Here is a 25,031-nt window from a genome sequence, read left to right on the forward strand (position 1 = left end):
CAAACAAACAATCTTCCCTTCTTTCGGCGCTTAATCAAAACACAATGTGCACACGGGTTTGTGCTTTTAGACTGAGCAAACACAACCAACTCATGTATCACAAAATGAAATATTTCCTTTATTTTTGATTCCCACTTTGCTCTTGAAGAAGGAAATTCTGACCTTCAAACGTTTCTCTGTTATAAATCAAAAGGAACTATATTCTTACGCAAGTATTATCATTTCAATATAAGAACAAAGTAATTACGACACTTCACTCAATATAAGAACAAAGTAATTACTACACTTCACCGTAGAAGCCATATATGAATCCTTGTAGCCCTAGATACAATTAATCACAGAGATATATCAAACCACTTGACGCCGTGTCTGCTTCTAGTCGATAGTAGGGGGTGAGGAGTAGTTCACAGAGGGTGGATAGGTGAAGAAGCCATTTTTAGACTCTAGATACAATTAAGTACAAGGATATATCAAACCACTTGACGATGTGTCTGCTTCTAGTCGATAGTAGAAGGTGTCAGAATGGATAAACCGTATCTATAGTTTGTTTGTTTGTTTTTCGAATTTTGAGCAAAGTACTCGAGAGCTATCTGCGCTAGTCGTCCTTAATTTAGCAGTGATAGACTAGAGAAAAGGCTCGTAGTCAACATCACCTACCGCCAACGCTTGAACTACTATTTTGCCAAGAAAAGTGGGATTGACCATCACATTATAATTCCCCCTCGACCGAAAGAGTGTGCATGTTCGGTGACGAGATTCGAATTCGCAACCCACAGATTTCAAGTCGAGTGCCCTAATCACCAGGTAATGCCAGTTTGACCACAAATGATTTTCCTACATTGTCAATAAAATGTAAGCATTGTTCTATTAGTTTTTTTGTTGTTGAATGTCATAAGTTTCTCATGGTTAAAATTTTTAAAAAGTGTTTTAGGATCGTGTTTTCCTTATTTAAAAAAAAAGAAGAAATATTTTTGCCGTTTCAATATTTTTATTCTGAAAATATGGACCATGAAAGATTGGCAAATAAAACAAGAACATCGAAAAAAAGTACATCATTATATAACTATACAATAATTCCTGTACAGCTAATTTAACACTAAGTTCGCAAATTGTTTATTTAGTTTAAAAGTTACTACTTCCTAATTTCTGATGGTTAACTGCATGATAATAAATATGGAAGAAACATTTTTTTTACAAAATGCATAAGCTAGGAGAAGGCAGAAAGGAATTTGCTGAGTAACAAAAAGCTTTTATTTAGTGAAATATTATCGTTCGAGAGTAAATATACTTGAAAAAAAGAAAGTCCATCTATTATATCAACGTATCGGCTATAAACAACTCTCATAGGAAAGGAGAACTTTATAGCTGGACCCTTAATTAGAAATAATCTAATCGTAAATCCTGATCAAGACACTAAACCTGTCCTATGAATATTTTAATTGAGTTTACATCAGAGATCAACATTTTGGTTGAGCTATAAATGTCTTCCAAACACAATAAACTTGTAAGATAAATTATTCTATGAAAGCTTTCCAAGTAATAATAATAATAAAACAACCAGTAAATCTTTCTGATTGCAAATCATACGTCCCCCCACCCTCCTCCATTAAGAACAGTAGATTGTGCCATAATATATTTTATTTCACTGAGACCTTCAATATTTAAGAACGTTTTCTTACCTTTTTGGCAGTTGTTGCCAGCGAATCCTAGCGGACAATGACATGCGTAGAAATCTATTTTTGGAACACAGCTCCCGCCATTTTGACAAGGCTTGTCAGCACACTGGTGATCACAGTTGATGACATTTGCTCCAGATAAAGCATCTTCTAATAACTTCAATGGCTTATTGTTTATGATAACCTGATGAGTAAAAACATTAAGAGATTAAATCGAAAAAAAAACAAAAACAGGATAAAAATATAAGATATAATAACAATTTCCTGACTAAGAGTAAGGCCACACTCACGATATTTTTCTCGCTGTTGACGTCAAAGTCAACTTCGTTGGAAAGGACTATCTGGGCTACTATCTGTAAGAATCAATTTGCTAAACTCAATATACAAGCTAAACCTCAAGAAAAACAAAACAAAAAAACTTTGGATATTAAATGGATACTCTTTTACCAACGGATAATAGGATTGACTGTCACATTAAAACTCTCTCATGGCTGAAAGAGCGAGTATGTTCGGATTCGAATTTGAGACCCGCAGATTGCAGTCTTTCTTAAAATAAACTGTTTTTTAACAACGATGTTGAAAATAATACGAACCTTTTCTTGGCTATAGTAATTGAAATTATTATCCCTAAGTAAGGAGGTTTAAAATAAGGATGTTAATATTCAGTTACCTGACGTCTAATTGAATGTAAAAATTAGCCATTTAATGCATCTTAATTTTGATGAAAATCTTTTGATTTGAAAAATAGCAAGGCAAATACCAAAGGCTACTGTGTGTGTGTGGTGATGGTTTAGAATTCTTCGAAACTTGGACTTTGCAAAATAGAAAATGTAGTAATGGTGAAAAACTCACCAAATTAAAATAATTTTATTGGTAAACACGAAAAAAAAACGTTTCGAGAAACAGCCCTTCATCATTACTATATTTTCTTTCATTACTAACTAGTGAAAGTACCCGGCTTCGCTCAGGTTTATTAGGTTGACACAGTATAGATGACTACGTTAGTGTGTGTATTCTGAACCTATTTTAGCATCCCGAAAGTGGACACAGTCTTCAACTCACACCTTCTTTTGGTTATTACGGATGAATGGCAGCCTTTCTGTTTCAATTTTAGCGTACTTTACGATTTTAGTGACGGGGGTGCAAGAAGGCCATGAAGGGGATTGCCGTGAAACCTTGTAAGTGTAGTGAATGTTGGTATGATTTAAAGAAATGAATAAATAAGCCTAAAGTAAAGACATAGTGTGAGATAACCTAGCCTATAGCCAAGTGTATCAAATTTATTATGAAAGTAAAAATATCGATCCAATTTAAACTTAAATGGTTTCTGAATTAAGCTATTTTCTGTTATATCACCAACGTTTCTAATAAAAACAAACCTATTTAATCAACGGTTTGTTTGTAATTATGCACAAAGCTACACAATGGGCTATCTGTGCTCTGCCCACCACGGGTATCGAAACCCGGTTTCTAGCGTTGTAAGTCCGCAGATATACCGCTGTGCTACTGGGGTGCTTAATCAACGGAGACTCTAAGTTAAGAAACCAACAAATATTTTTCAAGTTTTGTTGTTTATACCTTTCAGTTTATACTTTCAATAGATAAACTAACAATATTATTAGGTTATCCAAACATTTGTTTCAGTTTAAGGCTTCTTGCAAATAACCATGGTTTGCTAATTTAAAAACTTTTCCAAAAACTACGTTTCTCTCTTTGTGTTTTTTACAACAATACCGATAAGTCTATTGAAAGCATTCTTATGGGATTTCATGAGTAACTTGTGGACTTACACCTGTTTCATCTTACTTGTTTACTCATTCTGAATACAAATATTTTTACGTTGATTACGAAATTTTTAGTTGGAAATATTATCTCCTTTTTATCGTTTGGGGGTCAGTCATTCATTTACTAAAATAATAACAATTGATTATTTTTCACTGTCCCGGATGTCTACGGACCACAAGTCCACCGATAAAGCTAAAATATGTTGTTTTTTTATTCTTTATTTGATCATTTCATTTACTTAATTCTACAGCACTTCAGGCCAAACCGTGTATGACAACATATTTACCATTTAATATGTAATAGCCGTTCAAGTACTTTAGAATTTACCGAGTATATTTTTTACTGTCTTCGTGACTTATTTTTGCTGATTCGCTAGCAGTTAAACGTTTACCCCAGTAATATTTTATGTGATGTTGAGTAAATCCTTTCACATTTTTGATTATGTTCTAACAAAGAAACTTCGAGTCTCGTGTCTGTATTTGTGTTTTTGGAAGAAATTTCCTTAACATTTATTTGATTCATTTTAAATGACCAAATTTTATAAACATCTCTCACTGAGGTATCACATGCAATACCAGATTAATGAATTGGTCAACTAGGCCCGGGCCACACAGGGGCCCCGCCAGCCATCTAAGTTAAAAAAGAATGGTTAGTAAAACGAGCATAATAGAGGTAAAAGTGAGTTATTATTATCATCATTATCATTCCCAAATATTACATGGACCTAGGGCCCACTAAACTTTAATCCGGTCCTAATAATGGCAAACCAAGTCATATGGAATGTTAAATTGTTAGTAAAACTAGCATAATAGAGGTAGAAGTGAGTTATTATTATCATCATTATCATTCCCAAATATTACATGGACCTAGGGCCCACTAAACCTTAATCCGGTCCTAATAATGGCAAAACCAAGTCATATGAAATGTTAACGAGGCAGGCAAAAAATAAATTCACGTATCACAGGAATATGGCTCTTATTTGCCAATTTTAAGTAGAGAGATTATGTAACAAATACACATTTTGTTAATGTCAAAATAGGAAAATAGTCATGGTCTAATTCTTGTGACAGTATTTATAGTTACACCCTTGGTGATGTAGTTTAGTTTTCCTTTGTAATTGGGCCTAGCGTGCATACTGTGAATCCGATGGTCCAAGGCTCGCGTCCCGTGGGCCTAACGCGGCCAAGTGGTTAACGTACCCGACTGTTGATCTGTGGTTCCCTAATTCGCATCTCGTTGCCACCTAAAACAAAACAAAAAATATCACGCTCCGCACCTTTGGACCGTGGGTGCGTTATAAGAGTGACGCTCAAAATCCACTATTTGGCCTGATAAGAGTTGTCGGCGGGTGGTATTATCTAACTGCTTATCTTCTAATTTACCACTTCAAAATTAGAAGCAGTAGAGTAGATAGTCCTTGTGTAGTTTTACTCAAGTATCTTAAAACAACCAACCATTCGCAATAATCGTTTCTCGTTGGGGTACATTTTAAGTTCTTTTAGTTAGAGACTTCTTCACTTATTTCGTATTTTCATGAAGTCCTAAGTTCAAGGTTATTATCTTATTTGGCAATATGTAAACAAACACCACCGTTCCAGTGGTTTGAGCTGGTCACCGTGTTTATTCACTAGACAAGTCCATGTTACAAAGGTCTAAGTCACATAAGCTAAATTGACACTTGATGATTGAGAGTTGTAGATCAGGAGGTTTTTCTAATAGAAATAAAATCACAGTTTTTTCAACTGAATGTGCTTACACCGCATGCAGAAATAAGTGATTGTTGACAGATGTTTATAATTGTCGTAAAGCATCTACAAGAGATTAAAGTAACAATTAGGCATTGAGGAAACGTTGGAACTGATCTTTGGAGATATGATTAGAATCGCACAAAATGAAGATGGATGCTAAAAACTGAACACAAAATTAAGTTGTTTGCTAAAGACTGAACACAAAATGAAGATGGATGCTAAAAATTGAACACAAAATGAATATGGATGCTAAAGACTGAACTCAAAATGAAGTTGAATGCTAAAGATTGAACACAAAATGAGAAGATTTTATATTCAGATTAAAACAATACTCTGTTGTAAACACGTTCACCCAGCTTTGATTATGAATTCCACGAAGTTCGTGTTCTTTAATAAGTTATTCTGTGACTAGTGACGCAATTCAATTGTATTTAAACAGTAAGAATTGGTGGGTATAAGTTTCGTAAAGGACAGGTATTCAGTATGAATTTTCTATGCAGTTCTCCTACCCTCTTGCTTGATTTCGAGCGCTAGACAGCATGTTATTTGTTTAAACACACTGCTTTGGTGTGAATTTTGCACAAAGCTACACGAGGACAGCTAGTCAACACCACCCACCGCCAACATTTGGACTACTCTTTTACCAAAGAATAGTGGGATTTGCCGTTACATTATAACGTCACACTGCTGAAAGGGTGAGCATGTTCGGTGACGGAGATCCGAACCACCGATTGAGAGTCGAGCACCTTATCCACTTTAAAGAAAGGATAGGTAGTTTTGTAGATTCTCACTGGCAGTTATTACTAATGCTTGTTGATTAGAGGAAGATATACTTGTGTAGAAAATCTGTTAACAAAGTGAAATTGAGTATCACAAAACATAATTTTCAGTCGTATGTTCTACTTTTCTACCTGATCAAGTGAAGAGATTATACATTAAGAAACATGGCAAGAAAACTGCATGGTCCTATTTTAGTTAATATGTAAATTTATAATTATAAAGGAAATTCTAAAATAGTTTTTTATCGAATGCATACCTTCTGAATGCACCCTGAGAACGAGGATTTAATATCAGCTTTATCAGCTACATCGTCCAAGTCAGGAACGCCCCCTAGATAGAGATTCAGAGGTAGGGACAGCTGAGTAAAGGCACCCTGGGACATACCCTCTACACGGGGTTGACTGTCCACTTCCAAAATACCGTTACGACCTGTCCTGGACACAAACAAAGTATGCCACTCATTCATCCCTACTGGTTCTAGACTCCTGTAATGAAAAACAATGGATTTAACTGACAAGCTCTCCAGTCCGCTCTACAGTTATTTTGTCAACGTTTCAATTGCTTATTTAACAAATGACCATTTTTCTCCACAAAGTTTGTTTTGTCAATAGAAAACAACCAGTAAATGTCCAGCTTTCGGTTTTGATACTTAAGCAACAGTATGAGTTTTCTATGGAATTCTGTTTTCTCTTCTTTTGGTTCTGAGACGACGTTTCGGGTTTCATACCGAGTTCTTTATCAGAAATCAGATCGAAACGTCGCATCAGGACAAAGAGACAAGGTAAAGTCAGTTCATAAATAAAGCTAAGTTCACATGTTAAAGACACTGTCTAACCCGACCATAATATAAATATTAGAAATATATTTTTATAATTTATACTGTATGTAATTTATTTCACAATTTTCTTTGTCATTTTAACGGATATCATTTTTAAAATTTTCAACATGATATATGATTATTTTAAACGAGTGTCTTACTGTACACTATATTCGAAACCTGAGTAAATATTACATGGTGTGTCCGCTCGTCATTTCTTGTTATAAAACAGGGGTAAAAGTATTCAACAACTCAGGTAACATTTTTCTAACCAGATATCATCTCATCTATTTTCGTGCCCGGTTAATACATAGATTCCTAATTCTACCAAAATAACGTAAACCCATGTTACTCATTTAATAAATTGGTTTAAGGTCCATATTTAAATTTCTGTTTTTTTTTTTAAGTAACGAAATCAGCTGGTTTATTATAAGTGATAAAGAGATTACCACCAGTGCTACCACTTAATTTAGATTGGTCCAATAAATTCGATTAGTGATGCTATTTACTAATATTTATTTAAACAACGACAAAAGACTATCGATAAACTAGAATAAGTTTTGAAATTAGGACTGAAGTAAAAATACTTATTTACTTTCTCCAGTAAGCTATCATTCACCCTATTTTACTCCATATTATCCTTACCAAGGTTATATCCCTGCAGCCCTGATGGGGACCTACGTTAGCACCCAGATCCCTCGTGATTTGTTAAAATGTCCTTAAATTATGGCTTGAGAAGTGCATTGGGGCATTGTTAGTAAATATAGTGATAACATGTAAGGTAAATGAAAGGGACAGATACAGCTAAGATGCTACTTAAAACTGTCCAAAACGTAATGAAAGGGACAGATACAGATAAGATACTACATAACACTGTCCAAAACGTAATGAAAGGACCGATACAGCTAAGATAGTACCTAACACTGTCCAAAACGTAATGAAAGGGACAGATACAGCTAAGATAGTACTTAACACTTTCCAAAACGTAATGAAAGGGACAGATGCAGCTAAGATACTACTTAACACTGTCCAAAACGTATTCAAAACTAGATGGGTTTTAGAGCTAATATGATATCCAACCATACTCAGATCAGAACTGTAGGTGTTTTCCCTATTATAGTCAAACTTGCCTAACTAAGGCAACTATTTAGCGATTTTATAATAAGAATTGCCCCCAGTAACTGTGATCTTGAAAACATCTACAAAAATGTAACCGAGGAATTGTTTTTTTAGGATTATTCTTTGTTTTGATTAAAATAAATGTACCTAGGCAGACAGAACTTTATAAACATGTAGAATGGACAACAGCACGTGAGTAAATGTACCTAGGCAGACAGAACTTTATAGACATGTAGTATGGGCAACAGCACGTGAGTAAATGTACCTAGGCAGACAGAACTTTATAAACATGTAGAATGAACAACAGCATGTGAGTAAATGTACCTTGGCAGACAGAACTTTATAAACATGTAGAATGGACAACAGCACGTGAGTAAATGTACCTAGGCAGACAGAACTTTACAAACATGTATAATGTTTTGATTGTTTCAGTTGTAGCTAAAAGGCCGAGAGCTTTATAACAGTTCTTAAACCGATGGACAGAAAACGACGATACTCTAAACATTTTGTAAATCAGCTGAATATTTTTATTTTAAAATAATATTTATTTGTTTAACATGAAGTATTAGTTTTCCAAATATACCTTCAAGTATTCAATATTGAGAAAACCAGGGCCACCAACAACTTTGATATAGTTATCTGAAAAGAAACTCTTTCGGTAAGACTTCACTACTTAAATTTTGCTTGTAAATTGAGAAAGAGTTTTGTCCAGTAATGCTGATTTAGGCAATGATATATCTGTAAAATAATTCCAGTAAGTAAAGGCAGAAATTTTGAAAAAAATTCCTACCTGACAATGGCAGGTCCAGTGCCTAAATCAAATCGAAATTCAACAAATCCGTCAACCAGTCCAATAGCCATGAAGTCACCTGCTCCATCTATTTTATATCCGTTGTAGAAGAGGATTCCGTCTGGTCCCTCGGGCTTAAAGACCATGAGAATTTCAATAAACAAAAGAGCCGAACTACCCAAGCCAGAATACTGAAGATAGGAGGATCCGTTGAAGAATGGAACAATGAGCTCTACAGCTGCGAACAGAAGAAAATAAAGAATCGAACATGGTTGTCTTATTGAAGAAGAAAGTGTGTTGTCCCCGATACAGATATATTAAATTTTCTTGTTACGAAAAAAAAAATCAATAGCGGAGCTACTTCCAATTCTGGAAAAATCTGAAGTCTTCTTCAATCGATGTAATACAAACATTTTACAAAACGCATGTCCAAGAAATCAACATTATTCCCTGAACTATTTATCAAATACGTATCAGAACGATACAAAAATACATATATTAATATAAAGACTATGCATGTATACTTTTAGAAAATCTTATTTTGGAAAAAGATCAAAAAAGTGTGATAAAATCAATTTATACTTTAACACCATATTCATCAATAGTCTTTTGAAACGATCCTGAGAAATGGTACCACCGATACAAGTAAAACATATACTTGCTTGAAATTTACTATAAATGTCACTTATTTGTTTGTTTGTTGTTAAGCGCCAAGCTGTGCCTACCACGGGTATCAAAACACGATGTAGCTTTGTGCTTAGCAACAACAAAACCTTCTTGCATCTGGACTCTTTATACCCGAAAAGTGCTCTGGTGGTCAAAAGATGCGCAACCTCCGCTTTTTTGTTTGCGATGGTCTGATATCCCGAAGAACTTTCGTTTTAGTAGCAGTTTTATAATTTCGTGACTTTCACACTAATATATATCCCTGAACTCATTTTGATATTCTTCATAACATCACCTACACTAATATATATCCCTGAACTCATTTTGATATTCTTCATAACATCATCTACACTAATATATATCCCTGAACTCATTTTGATATTCTTCATAACATCATCTACAGTTTTCGTAATTCTTATGCTATCATCAGAACCATCGATTACATATTTTGAAATAAAAATACTTCAGAAAAAATATTTAAACTCGACCTCCAAAAATCATATTTACTATCGTAAAATATTGCGATCTGAGCTTCTGGCTTTGAAGATGTAGGAATTAAAAAAATTACGACATAGTTTACGCACTTTAAAAAACGAAGCCTCAGGAAGAGAGATGATAAGTGATTAATTCATCATTTATTATGGTGAAAGGCGTTTAACAATGATACATTATACACAAGTTGGTCAAAGATGTAGACGCTAATTATCTTACGGCGTGCGTTGTTAGCTTCTAATCTCGAATGATAATAATAATAATATATGGTGTTAAGATAAATAAATGATGTACTGTTAAATAATCTTATCTGTTAACTTCTGATCTGCTATGACATAAACAATATTGGTGAAAAAATACACTTCATCAACTTAATCCATTCACACCATAACAGTTGTTGTCAAGGAATTTGCTAACATAAATAGCGTCTCAACCATTATATGTCTTTCGAATCAGAGCCATCTTGAGGAGCCATGGTATCAGACGAAAGGCCTCGTCAGCACTGGATATAGCAGATATAGTGTGGTTGACATATTATTTTCACTCAGAAGATATTATTAATAATCAAGAATGGAAACGATAAAAACTGTTTTACTAACCTCGTTCGCAGAAATCACCAGTGTAACCTAGCGGACACAAACAAATCCAATGATCGGGGCTTTCTGCCACACATTGTCCACCATGAAGACACGTGACCTTGTTACACACGTCAGCGCTACATTCCCCTAACGTAACATAATTCAATTAATTTAGAAACAGACAAAAGGGCAATCTTAGTATTAACTACGTAAAGTATAGTCAGTTTCTATAATGTTAGTTTCATTAACAGTATTGGTTAGAATGTTTATATATCTAGTTATATTACATTTTAATCATTATACTTTAATTATAGAGATTGTTTTACATTGTTAGTTTAGTATATGAATCTAGGACTAACTTAACTCTCCTAAACTGTTCCTATGAGATATTTTTGGGTTTACGACCGAAAATATCGTTAACATCAAGGGCATCCAACTGATGAAACAATGCATTCTATTCTTTATAAATAATAGCGAAATAAATGTATGTTGAATTAACTATGCTTATTATAGCGCTGCTATTTAGTTTTGACCTAAGTAGGTAGGTGTCTCTGATCAAAAGTTAATATATACTTTTCTGTTAATTATCTGTATTGTATTCTAACTTATCGCATGTGAACCAGTAATTTAAACGTATTTCAATTACAGTGATTTCATTAAAACACTAATTTCTTCAAAGATAATGAATACGATTAATGACTGGATCCACATTGTCGATATTATATATTCGAAGTTGTAATCTCGTTCGTGGAAGCTTAGGAACTGCATGAATATTCATAATTGAATCTATTTTAAAAACACTTCTCCAGTGTAAAGACTTCAAGCTACCCCCCCCTTTCAAGTTACCTCCCGGTAATCTGAAATCGATTTCATATTACCCCCGGGGGTAATATGAACCTGATTTCATATTACCCCTGCACTGTTCGGATTACCCCCTCGCTGATCTAGCACAAATTATAAATTCTTATGTTTACAACTCATGATACGTTTATTGAATAAAACACGTGAAACATACAAGACTGAAAGCTAGTCTCAATATCTGAAAAAAAAAAAATGTCACAAAAATATTAAAATCACTCATACACTAGTTCAAAGTGCATGACATATTACATACAAACATAAGATATACAAAGATTCATTCTAATTGGAGAAATGTTGTTGTTGTTGTCAGTTTATTTATAAGTATCTAAATAAACAAAAATAAATAAATGTTTGGAGGAGGTAAATCACATTCAAGCTACCCCCCGGGGTAATTTGAAATCGATTTCATCCTACCTCCCGGTAATCTAAACGCGATTTTAAGTTACCGTGGAGTAAGGTGAAGCAGAGGTAATCTGGAATTGTAGGGGTAAATTGAAATCACTTTCAAGCTACCCCCAGGGGTAATTTGAAATCGATTTCATCCTACCTCCCGGTAATCTAAACGCGATTTTAAGTTACCGTGGAGTAAGGTGAAGCAGGGGTAATCTGGAATTGTTACACCGGAGCAGTTTCAACAGTTTAAAACATCCGATCAAAGTTCACTTAAAAGTTGCTGGAACAGAACAATAAATGTAAATTTAATTTTAATAGATATACGATTCTGAAAATAGCAATAGTTAGTCTTATCACCGTTTGTTTTGAATATTATATTTGATTTATTAAAATCTGATCATAGAAAGCACTACGGATGTTAAACAAATCGGCAAACGCCACTAGGTGGCTTTCTTTATTTTGTATTTTATTTTTCTTTGTTTGTTTGAAATTAAGCACAAAGCTACACAATGGGCTATCTGTACTCTACCCACCACGAGTATCGAAACCCGGTTTCTAGCGTTGTAAGTCCGCAGACATACCGCTGTGTCGCTAAGGGGGGCTCTTTTATTTTTTAGCGTATAAACTATAATAATTTTAAAGCTAACGAAGAACTTATGACATCGCCTATCATAAAATAAAGTCAGGGAATGAATATTAACGACTAAATCGTAGACACTAGAAGGCTTGATGGGAATTCTTTTGCAGCCTTTTTTGGTCTTTTAAGTGAATGTTTCTGAAGAATTCTTCTCGGCTTTTGGCTTTGATGAACCTGGTAAATTATGTTTTATCACCTTTCTCCAATAACGAAGTAAAAACGAAACTCACCCACGTCAGCACCTTCGACGGCGTCACCTCTGCTACCAGAACGGAAGTCGTACTCTCGAGTATTAATCTCCAAGTGGCGCACGCACCCTATAAATCCCTGTTGACATCCCGTTCTTTCATTTACAAGGCTAATGTTAGGAGACCCTCCAAGGTAAAGGTTCTGGCGGAATGTTATACGAGAAAATAGTCCCTACAGAGAAACATTAGCATGGAACTAATATTTTCTTTACTTATCGAAGTATATAACATTTAATATATATTTTCCGTTTTTGATATTGGTTGATTTATCGAGGAGTGAGTCTTATACATGAAACAGTGCGAAAGTAATTGAAAATTATATTTAATGATGACAATGGAAGTTTTCAAACATTAACACTGATATTATCAGGGTGATCAAATTAGTATTAATGAACAGTAATGGAACACCAAAAGACTTACAAAAAGAGTACACAAGGGCCCACACACATACGTACTGTCAGTAATAGCACAAAAATATGACGAGAGTACTAACAGTAGACACGTTGATTTACTGCGGAAGCACGAAGATACTACTCTAAAAACTATGTGTAGAAGCACGAAGACACTACTCTAAAACTATGTGTAGAAGCATGAAGACACTACTCTAAAACTATGTGTAGAAACACGAAGACACTACTTTATAACTATTTGAAGAAGCACGAAAACACTGCTCTAAAGCTATGTGTAGAGACACGAAGACACTACTCTAAAACTATGTGTAGAAACACGAAGATACTACTCTATAACTATGTGTAGAAGCACGAAGACACTGCTTTAAAACTATGTGTAGAAGCACAAAAACACTATTCTAAAGGTATGTGTAGAAGCACGAAGATACTACTTTAAAACTATGGGTAGAAGAACGAAGACACTACTCTAAAACTATCTGTAGAAGCACGAAGACACTACTCTAAAACTATATGTATACACATAGTTTTAAATTAATGTCTTCGTGTTTCTACACATAGTTTTAGAGTAGTGTCTTCGTGCTTCTACACATAGTTTAGAGTAGTGTCTTCATTCTTCTACACATAGTTTTAAAGTAGTATCTTCGTGCTTCGGAACACGAAGATACTACTCTATAACTATGTGTAGAAGCACGAAGACACTGCTCTAAAACTATGTGTAGAAGCACGAAGACACTGCTCTGAAACTATGTGTAGAAGCACAAAAACACTATTCTAAAGCTATGTGTAGAAGCACGAAGACACTGCTCTAAAACTATATGTAGAAGCATGAAGATACTACTCTGAAACTATGTGTAGAAGTACGAAGATATTGAGCAAGAACTAATTGTAGAAATAGTAGAAGACAAGAAAATATCACACAAGAATGTAGTTATTAACTTACAGGTAATGAGTTAATCTTACCTTCGCTCGTCCTTGAACCTGCTTCCCGTCGTTCAGCTGGAGCCAAGCGTCCCATCGATCTCTATACACAGTGAAGAAGTTCCAAGACCGAAGAACAACAGGTCGATGACTTCTGAGTATTCCCATTCCCATGCCACAATCAAACCTGCGTAACAAAATCGATTAATCTAAAACAATATGTCTGTTTGTTTTAGAGGAAAGCCACAATGGATTATATACTGTGTTGCGTGGGATCGAACACCGGATTTTAGCGATATAAACCCGTAGACTTACCGCTGTCACACCGGAGAACTTCTAAGAACAAGCTGAAGTTGGGAATGAGGTAAAAAAATGAGAAAACGAAAACAGAAACGAGAATTAAAAGCGTAAGAGCATTCCCAAACAGCCAGGCCTAAAGAGCATTCCTAAGCAGCAGGACTTAAGGCCCAAGGATATAAGAGGCTACTCAAATAAGTGTAATAGAGAACTTTGAAAGAGATTTCTAAACGTTTGAGTTTAGAAGTTAAAAAAGAAACTATGTAGTTAACTCTATAATTACCGGTGTGTATATACATGGAGCCCGTCCGTTTTTAAACACACTTCCCTAAACTGTTTCTGCTACAAATTGTTTGTAAAGTCATGCTATGTTGGTCACATACTCCGTAGGAACATGAGCCGCACCAAATATTGTACACAGAGATACCATCCCTACAGTAATTAAATCCCGTTACTAGTAGGGTTATCTGTTTATTTTACATAGAAAATGAGTGAGTTCGTCTAATGTTTTTGTCAGTTCTTTATATTGAGTATCCCCCCCAGTGGTGCAGCGGTATGTCTGCGGACTTACAACGCTAGAAACCGGGTTTCGATACCGTGGTGGGCAGAGCACAGATAGCCCATTGTGTAGCTTTGTGCATAACAACAATCAACAATATTGAGTGTTTTAAGAAGCAAAAATATAAAATTTTTTCAGTATGATGAAATATGTTGACCCCACCGGTAACAAACAATACAAAACCAAGTCAGTATTTTCAGAGTTAAATCTATATAATGGAGATTATCAGAACGTTTGATTTCCTTGTTTATTTGTACTTTAAGCACAAAGATTCACATTGGGCTATCTGTGATCTGGCCAACATGTGCATCGAAACCCGATTTCTAGCATTGTAAGTCCGCAGACATGCCGCTGTGCCACTGAGGAGCTGTTTGACTTGATTTGACTGTAAAAGCAGGAAGAAATTGGTAATAGTAAGTAATTTGTTTGTTTGTTTACTTTTTAGGACAAAGCTGCTAAGTGGGTTATCAGCGTTGTGACTACTACAGGGATCGTACTCCGAAGTTGAGCATTTAATCTTCCAATATTGCTGCGTAATCACCTAGGGGGGGATAATGAAATTATGTAACATAGAGGATATATATGTATATTTTTAAATACTTATAATAGCCCCAATATACCGATGTAAGTGTAAAAAACCTTGATGGTATTTGTTAATTTTCCTTTAAGTGCTGGATGTTTGCTATTGCTTACTAAAAATTACCTTTCTCTGAATAGTAGGCCAGAAAGTCCTTTAAGTTACTTTCCTTAGTTTTGCTGTTGGAGTGGCAGCCTGGTTGTAAGTAATCCTCAAATAAGCAACAGCAGCTCCAGGAAGTGTTTTGCAAAGAAAGAAAGCAAAGACGAGTGAACAGATAAAAACAGTTTTTATTCGGAATGACAGTTTTACAGCACTGTTCGGCTTCTATGGTCGTGATGTTATTGTAGTCGACTGCTGAAGTAGGTAAAAATCACGTATACACAAAATGAAGACGGAGCAAGAATAATTTATTTCGCCGTTAACTCTAACTAAAGTTCTATGCGGTATCCTGTATTTCAAGACTACCTACATCAAGAAATTTGTATTTGAATTCGATATTTATGACAAAGCTACTAATACCATCTGCTGCTTTTTAAATTATGAGCTACTAGCCAGAGGGAAGGCAGCTGATCAGTAGTCTCCGCCACCCATGATGTATGCTAAGAGATTGACTATCACTCTTATAACGCATCCACAAATTAAAGTGCAAGAAATATTTTGTGATAAAACATGGATTCGAACCCAGTTCGCCAGTTCGAAAATCCAGAACTACAGAACCTCTTAATAAGGACATTTCTTCTAGACCATCTACCTTTATTGGGTGGCTACCATTTGAACCCCTCACCCTATTAATGTCACCTGTTTCGGAAATCAGACCTAGTCTGGAACCTTCAATAACAAAGTTAAGTAAAAAAAAAGGTTTACATGAATATAAAAGCGCAAACAACGGAGAAGGCATAACAAGTTTGTATTTTCAGTTTGTATCAAATAGTGTTGGAAAAAAAATCAGATGAAGAAGACAAAAATGTAAGTTTTCAGACAAACGAATAGCATAAATCTTAACGGAAAGATTATGTGAAAACAACTGCAGTACCATGGTTCCAAATGACATATCAGGTGTAGGAAATGAGCAGGTGTTCAGGTAAGAGTGCTTACAGTACGACAAAGCACATTTCTTTCTCTATAGTAATATGGTAGGTTTCTACAGAAAGCATGTAATTTATTACTTAAGAGTGTAATTATATTACAACCAGGCATGAAACGGAGCATCATGTTTTCTTTCTTTTGCTTCTGACGACTGGACTAACGCCGCAGTTTTTTTTTATACAGCTGAAGAACAGAGAAAGATCGAGACCATAGCCTGGATACTGAACAGGTGGCAGTAATGGGATATTCCTCTATTAATGTAGAACTTTCAAAACGAGAGCATGGCTATGATGTGAATATTTAACGACCTGAGATAACATTCATTAAATAAACTGATAACACTACTGAGAATTTTCGAATAAATGTAGGAAAGTGAGTATCTTCAAACACCTTGGTAAGATGATTATTACAAAGAGGAGTCATAAATTGTACGCAAATATAGCACCTACACTTGTACGTAATTTAAATCTTAGATAAATGACATTAGAAGTAAACTGAATTTTTTTTAACAAATATAGCAAAAGAGTTTATGTTGAGCAATTTAAACATGAGATCTGGACTGCTATGAACTTATGGACTTTTACTTGATAAATCATATAAACTGAGATAACGTTTGGACTAGTAGAAAAGAATGCTTGGATGTGCTGCTTAAAATAAACAACTGATGGAGCAGCAGAATAGGTGTAACGAATTTTGATTAAAGTTTTACTAAGAAAATCAGAGAATTACGCTATAAGAGTAATATGTTTTTGTTTGTTGTTAAGCGCAAAGTTACACAACGGGCTATCTGTGCTGTGCCTACCACGGGTATCAAAACCTAATTTTTTAGCGTCGCAAATCAAGAGACTTTTCGCTGAGTCATAGGGGGGTGGAGCTTATGCAGTGTTACAAACGGGGGTGGTGTGGAGCTTATGCAGTGTTACATACGTTAAGAAATTTGTAGGGAACAGCGGTAAAAATCAATGAGTTCCCTTCAGTTGTTTAACAGAAAAAAAAATGTAGAAAAACACACATCGCAAATTTTGTTTTGTTTTATTTCGCTAAAATGATAAATGAAACAAAAATAAATAAAAGTTCATCACTTTGTTTTCGCTAGCACTTGTTCGGTGGTCTAATCTTCTTCCAACTTCTTTTACTCAATGTATATTTTTTCCTTTTTTAAGAAAAAACAAACAGTGAAAATGGACCATATGTTCTGAAAATATTGGATATAACTTTGTTCTCATCCGTCATAAGACTGTCTCCCTCTCTCGCTGTCAAATGTCTCATAAAGTTCAAAAACAAAATCGGAACTGATTTTTATAGATTTTTCAAATACATAAAAGACTCATCAAGCAACGACAGATGTCCATTTAGGCTGAAAAAAGTTAATGCATGAAAGCCTGTCCTCCTTTAAACTGAGAGCTCCGATAAACTGTCTAGCACCTCCTACAGTTTCTAACGAATGAAAAGTAAATGGTATATAGTTCAAGCACCAAAAGAAGCGGGAGAAAACAGTTTTCTATAGAGAGTGTGTTTCACAATTAAATATATGTGTAATATCCCGGACGAATCGACCAGTAATTGAGAATATATATTAATTAGTGATCTGTATAAATCGACCAATGACTGAGAGGATATTAATTAGTGATCTGTATAAATCGACCAATGACTGAGAGGATATTAATTAGTGATCTGTATAAATCGACCAATGACTGAGAATATATTAATTAGTGATCTGTAGAAACTGACCAGTGACTGAGAAGATATTGATTAGTGATCTGTAGAAATCGACCAATGACCATTAGTGACTCCTAAAAAGCACCAATTTAAACTACATTCATAACAAGAACGTAGCATCATTTAACAATTTTACACCCTGAAGTCGATAATGGTGATCCTCTGATAAAACGAACACTAATATTTGAAGATACAATGGTAACAAAGACATGACATTATGTAACAGTCTTACACCTTGAATGTCAGATAACACACTCTGAACGATCGTAGACACCGCCAAAAAAGTAGTACACTTCCTTCCTTATCGAGTCTTTTAAGATGATCACGGTTTTGATTGCATGGAAATATTGATTTTTTTCATAACACTGGGCGTTTTAGTCCTAGGAACAATGTAGAACATTTTTAAAAGCAAGGATGCTTTGTTTAGTAATAAAAGTCCCACAGTGGGACAGCGGTAAGTTTACTGACTTACAACGCTAAAATCCAAGTTTGGATTCCCCAAGGTGGCCTCAGTAGATAGCCAACTATGGCTTTGCTCTAAAATCAAACAAAAAAAAAAACAGTTGTTATAAGATAATCTAGCATTAACTTGTTATATTTTAAACAGTATTAATAATGTTAATGTATATTCAAATAGCGTTAAATAATCTACTGTTATTAAAATGTTATAAAAAAGGTTTATGTGTCTACGAAATCAAATTTACACGCAAAAACACACCCACACATATATGACAAGTCATATTACATTAAAATCTGAAATCCTTACTCTGGAAACAAGTGGAATTGGCTTTGAAAAAAGAAAAACGACCATGAGGAGAATAGCTGGTTTTCTTTAAGTTTTAAATTTTAGTGAGAAAATCTTTATCTTTTAGAGAGACACTGGTTATGAAACTATTTTAATTCAGAATATATTACTCCTCAATCTGACAAAACCTGGGCCTAAATATCTACACTATACGTATAAAAGTCTCAAAATATACATATACAGAATTGGAAATAATTATGGAAACGTACAGATGTCACACACAAAGGAGTCTTAAACAATTAGTAATTGCAACTAAATGATCACTTTATCATTAGTACAATACATTCGTATAGAACATACAAACGAAAACGAATAATTTGTATGATGTAATAGTATTTTGTTTTTGATTTAAACATTGCAGTACAAATTTCCTGTATTACTCTCAACAATTCAACCAAATATTCTGGTTGCCGTTTAATCTTCTCAATTCCCATATAAGTGCATATAGCCTTATTGGTATTCGTGTATGCAGGACATACCATGGTTGGATGTTTTCTCTCGGTCTTCTTTTGTTTCTGAGTATCATTTCACCATATTTGCAATAATGATTGTGACCACTTTCTTGCTGAAATATAGTCCCCCTCGATATGTCTTGTTCCTGAATGACGTGATGGATTGGAACCTGTTTGTATCTGTCAGTAGTCAAGGTACCATCCTTTTTTTTTGTGTAGGTTTCCAACAACATTGGCTGAGATGCAGATCCTCACATATGACTGTTGTAAGGTGATCATGAAATTGTTACTTTTTTTTGCATTGAACAAACTATTTTGATCGTTACCAAACAATGTGGAGTTGGATTGGTCTGTAAAGATTACCCTCCTCAAGCATTGTCCATCCCGTTGTTTGAAATCTAATGCCTATTTCAGCCTTGTTTGTTATCTCTTCAAAATAGAGGTTTTTGAGCAAATACTCATCAACTGAAGCCACTTCGTGTTGATGTATACCTTACTGTTACGTAGACAACATTCACACCTGTACTTACAGCTGTGTCATTGCCAGTATCTCTGATAAAGCATACAGGGACTCATGGAATACGTAGTCTTTATCAGCTAAAATTTGAGTTTCATCTTAGTTTTTTCTCATGTTGCATTTCTGTTTCAAGTATCATGAGAGCATTCATAACACTACTTCTGGAAATAGTATGGCTGCCTGTACTTTTATAGTCATTATGCTGGTTGGGTGACAGCATATCACAGTGTAAGCTATCAACACGTAACTTTACTCTGGTGCAATTTATTTTTCTACAACAGAGGGACAGCATTTCAAAAATATTTGGATTTTACACCCATTTTATTCACAATTCCATAATCATCTTATCTTGAAAGAATAACCCCGAACCAGAAGATCCTGTGAGACAAAAAAAGACTGAGATACCTTAGTTTTATTACCTGTGAATCCGAAAGTTCATGGTTTGAGGCCCGTTGCCGTAAAGTCTCGCTCCTCAGTTTGGAGCTGTGGCTGCATTATAGTAACTTTCGACTAGAGTAACCTAAGTGTTGGCGGTTGGGGCTGCTGACTTGTTGCCTATTTTAGTCTATCATTGAAAAATTAGAGATAGTTTTCGTATAGCCTTGCGCGGATATCCTAAACAAACAAGTTAGTAATAACAAAGAAGAAATGGCAACACGACAGCATAGGACTAATTATTTACTAGTATAAGTGACCTGCGCCGAATACATTGTGATTAAGTGTTACACCATGTCATTCTATTTTGGTGACGTTCTAAATTAATTAAGCAAAATTACATTAATGATCTTTTGGAACTTTCTTTGCTTTTGTAATCTCCAACATCTTTCTAATTTTTTTGGTCACATTCTTCGCTACGTGTTTTTCAGTATTTGCTGAAGTTTACCTATAAGATACCTAAAACTCTTTCACTTTGTCAACGACTTTTAAATTCGCGATGGTTTTAATCGATAATGTCACGATTATCATGTACCGGTCTTTCTAAAGGAATATTTTGAAACTGAAAAGGACGCAAACTTAGTTAATAATAAAACTCAGTAACTTATTGGGCTAACTGAAATAAGGAAAAATTAATATACTCGTTTTATATATATTTTAGCCCACCGTGTCAATGAGCTGAATTAGTATATTCACTGTATTTAAAGTGTATAACGGGGTCAGAATTCTGAGCTGTTACATTAAGCCTTGATCGAAAGTGAACACAACTCGCCGAACAAACAATCTATTATCTTACTAAACAATATATACATGATTTTACTGTTGAAGAAATAAAAAAAAAAATTACTGAAATCCATTCTGTAAGATCTCACTTAGATTGTGACGATGATTTGTTTTATACAATCACAACTACCAAACACTCCCCGGCTCTTTTACAGACTTTTCATGAGGAGCATAAACTCTATCGTGTACTTCCTGAAACAAAACAACGGTGAAGAAAACAAACAGAAAACTTTTAGGGCTAGAGCTTTGATAATTAATTACGTCATTTAAACACTATATTGAACAAGAACATCGTACATTTGCTATCAGCTATAAATCTAAGATATTTTTCTTTAAAAAAATGTAGGAGAGCACTTTATATTTTTAACTAGTTGGAGAAAACAATTTATAAAATTAAAATATAACAGCATACGTTCTGTTAATTTTAAAAGTTATTATCAATACGATAATAATCTAAAATATAAATATAAGTTTATATTTATCAGAAGGTATTAATTGTTTATTTTTATAACTACTTTCAAGACTTAAAATGCATTTACATAAGGTTATAAATCGGTTATGAAGAAATTTGTCGCTTACAATTATTAGTTGCAGCCTACGTGCCAGAAGGCTAAAGATGTGATATGGAGGTGAATATAAAACAAATTACATAATTAGAAACACAAATATTGAAGTAGACTTTGCACAAATCCACGGAAAGAGAAATGGGAGAATGTTCCTTATTGATTATCTAACGCACAATTCCACGAAACACTCACTCTTCGACAGACGCGTCTTTCGTTATTTCGCGTTGAGAAGAGGCTGTACAAACACACAGATCAGTCAAGTAGACGACGTTAGTCCATTAACTGGTGGAAAACAACAGGTGTTCGAGTACACCTGGCTGTATAGCAGAAGAAAAGCAGCAGTTTCCATCAAACAACCCAGAACGTTGGACGAAAAAACGAGGGCATTCATCAAATAACTCAGAACATTGGACGAACAAAGAGGGCGTCCAGCAAACAACCCAGAACATTGAACGAACAACGAGGGCGTCCAGCAAACAACCCAGAACGCCGGGCGAAAAACGAGGGCATTCATCAAACAACCCAGAATATTGAACGAACAACGAGGGTGTCCATCAAACAACCCAGAACGCTGGTCGAAAAACGAGGGCAGCGCTTGACACTTCCGAGTTATTTTCTTCCCTTAATTTTTCACAACCATGAGTTGCATAACTAGTTTAAAAAATTTATATTGATATTGGTAAGGGCGTTCTTAGTAAATTATCAAAGTTTCCTGATGTATTGATTTATTGATAACGATTGGAGAAATATTTGGTAAATGACCCTTAATTACACTGTGAAAAGAAGGGCATTTGGGTATTCCTAATTTAGATCACACGTTAAATACAGATGGTAACCCACTTAGTAGTGTGACTGGAGAAAAGGATCTTGGTAGAGTAAGAATCACTCAATAGCATGACTGGAGAAAAGGATCTTGGTATAGTAGAATTCACTCAATAGCATGACTGGATCAAAGAATAGTACATTAGTGGATATATATTATTCTTACAAATAGGAAATCTTGCTCACTACAGTTTTTTCGCACGTGGTGTAAATATGTACTGAAATGTTCTGTCCAAGTTCATTGTTAAGTAGAAAGCTGTACAATAGGCTATCTGTGCTGTCCTCACTACACAGGGATCGAGTTCCGAATTCTATCGCTATAAGTCATCAAGGTTACGGCAACTTATACATGAAAAACTAATAGATCTTATATGGGCGTTAAATATGTATTAAATATAAGTTAAATATATCTCTCTCTAAGCATACACTGAAGAAACACCCTTAGAGTTACAACTTTTCGGCGTTTTAAAATCTATAATAGTGAAACCTTCCCGTACTGCTGAAGGGATGGCTGGACCTCTAGCCTTACTAGTGACTGAAATATGGCTCGGATAATTTACATTTCACGTTCACACCTTGCCTTACTTTTCAGTGATATGTGGCTCAGATAATTTCATTTCTTAACACGTCATTCACGAAAGGGTTTTTTTTTGTAAATCAAACTTGCGATTAATTTTGAGGATTTTTTTCTACTATGAGCCTTATGAGAGAAATTATATTATTTGTATGATAATTTTCGTACAAGGCTAAGCGAATTGTTATCTTTGCAGTCACTCTAATTGTTAACTAATAGGATAGAAGGAAGCCAGATAATCAACAGCACTAAACTCCAACTCTTGGACTACTTTTGCCCGATCGAAAAGATATATATACATGACCGTCACTGTTATAGCGCAATCACGGTCTCTAGGGGCGGAGCGCGTTTTTGCGCCAACGGCCCACGAATTATGAACCCTCAGATTCATAGCACGCCAGTCACTAGGTCATACATGGCCCTTGAAGATAAATAAAACAAACATTGTGAATGGACATTGAGTAAGTCGCTAATCTCGTCATACTCGACCTTTCTGGCTTCACCAATTCCAAAACATCGTTATTAGAGCTAAAACCTTTCATTTTAACCAGCGTATTGCCAAATTCTATTTTGTTTAATCCCAAAAACTTAACAAGTTATATATGCCATATCCGATGCAGACGACGCCCTTCTTTCAATACCACGGCTCATCGGGATACAACATATAAGTGACCTAGTGTCATAAATTACATGAACAACAATAGATCAGTGGTGTTGGTTGCCTATAAAAGTAGGAAGAGCAGGACGGGGAAGTGATTTAATAAAAGCATCAATAAGTGCTTGTATGTTCTGGTTTCAGTGCGAAATTCCACAACGTGCTTTTCCACCACAGGGATCGAGCCACGAATGATAGTGTTATAAGCCCTAAAATTCACCAGTAGGGCCTGTAATATATACTTCGTGTATGTAATATAACCTTTCTCACAAATATAGCTTGGTTTATTGCAGGGAAAAATATTTTCATTAGATTTCTTGACTTTAATTCTCTGATTCAAGGTAGCATATAAATTTTTCGGTTGTCTTCCTGATAACATAATTTGTTTGTTTATTTTCAAACTTAGCTTTTAGAGTTTTGTTTGAAATTTATTCCAGTTCTTTTTGGATATCATTAATATTAATTTTAACGTTATTATGTAAGGAATATTTTTTTCTTCTTTATATCATTATTAGTTTCCTTTTTAATTTTAGCTAACTTGAAACCTCTCTCTATTACACTTTCTGGATAATGACACTTCCTAAGGTAAGATTTTAATTCCATAAGTCTGTGTTGTTGAACTTTTGGGCTAGAAGCAATAGAAAAAATCCTTTGGGTTAGGCAGAGTGGAATATTTAACTTAGTATGTATAGGATGATTAATATAAAAAGCTAAATACTGGTGTGAATTAGTAGTTTGTAATATAAATCCGTTTCAGTCTTACCATCTTCCAATGTGGAATATTTACCTTAGTGTGTATAGGATGATTAATATAAAAATCTAAATACTGGTGTGAATTAGTAGTTTGTAATATAAATCCGTTTCAGTCTTACCGTCTTCCAAAGTGGAATATTTACTTTAGTGTGTATAGGATGATTAATATAAAAATCTAAATACTGGTGTAAATTAGTAGTTTGTAATATAAATCCGTTTCAGTCTTACGTCTTCCAAAGTGGAATATTTACTTTAGTGTGTATAGGATGATTAATATAAAAATCTAAATACTGGTGTGAATTAGTAGTTTGTAATATAAATCCGTTTCAGTCTTACCGTCTTCCAAAGTGGAATATTTACCTTAGTGTGTATAGGATGATTAATATAAAAATCTAAATACTGGTGTAAATTAGTAGGTTTGTAATATAAATCCGAGTCAGTTTAACCGTCTTCCAAAGTAGCATATTTACTTTAGTGTGTATAGGATGATTAATATAAAAATCTAAATAC

The 25,031-nt window shown here is 34.6% G+C and overlaps 1 protein-coding gene across 2 annotated transcripts in view; it reads right to left on the bottom strand.

Annotated features, from left to right (window-relative positions):
• The window catches only part of LOC106459410 (pikachurin-like), a 33,675-nt gene extending 11,793 nt beyond the window's left edge, over positions 1-21,882 (bottom strand). Inside the window, exons 1-8 of one of the 2 annotated variants that reach the window (XM_022385910.1) lie at positions 21,731-21,882; positions 13,961-14,105; positions 12,573-12,762; positions 10,473-10,598; positions 8,716-8,953; positions 6,246-6,474; positions 1,967-2,029; positions 1,680-1,860 (exon numbers count right to left, since the gene is read on the bottom strand). In XM_022385910.1, the coding sequence (XP_022241618.1) occupies positions 1,680-1,860; positions 1,967-2,029; positions 6,246-6,474; positions 8,716-8,953; positions 10,473-10,598; positions 12,573-12,762; positions 13,961-14,092 (1,159 nt within the window). In that variant the 5' untranslated portion in view covers positions 14,093-14,105; positions 21,731-21,882. The remainder of the gene's footprint in view (positions 1-1,679; positions 1,861-1,966; positions 2,030-6,245; positions 6,475-8,715; positions 8,954-10,472; positions 10,599-12,572; positions 12,763-13,960; positions 14,106-21,730) is intronic. The other variant, XM_022385911.1, reaches the window with a different exon arrangement.
• Positions 21,883-25,031: the final 3,149 nt, after the last annotated feature.

The sequence above is a fragment of the Limulus polyphemus genome, unplaced genomic scaffold, assembly GCF_000517525.1.
Source record: "Limulus polyphemus unplaced genomic scaffold, Limulus_polyphemus-2.1.2 Scaffold604, whole genome shotgun sequence".
NCBI lineage: Eukaryota > Metazoa > Arthropoda > Merostomata > Xiphosura > Limulidae > Limulus > Limulus polyphemus.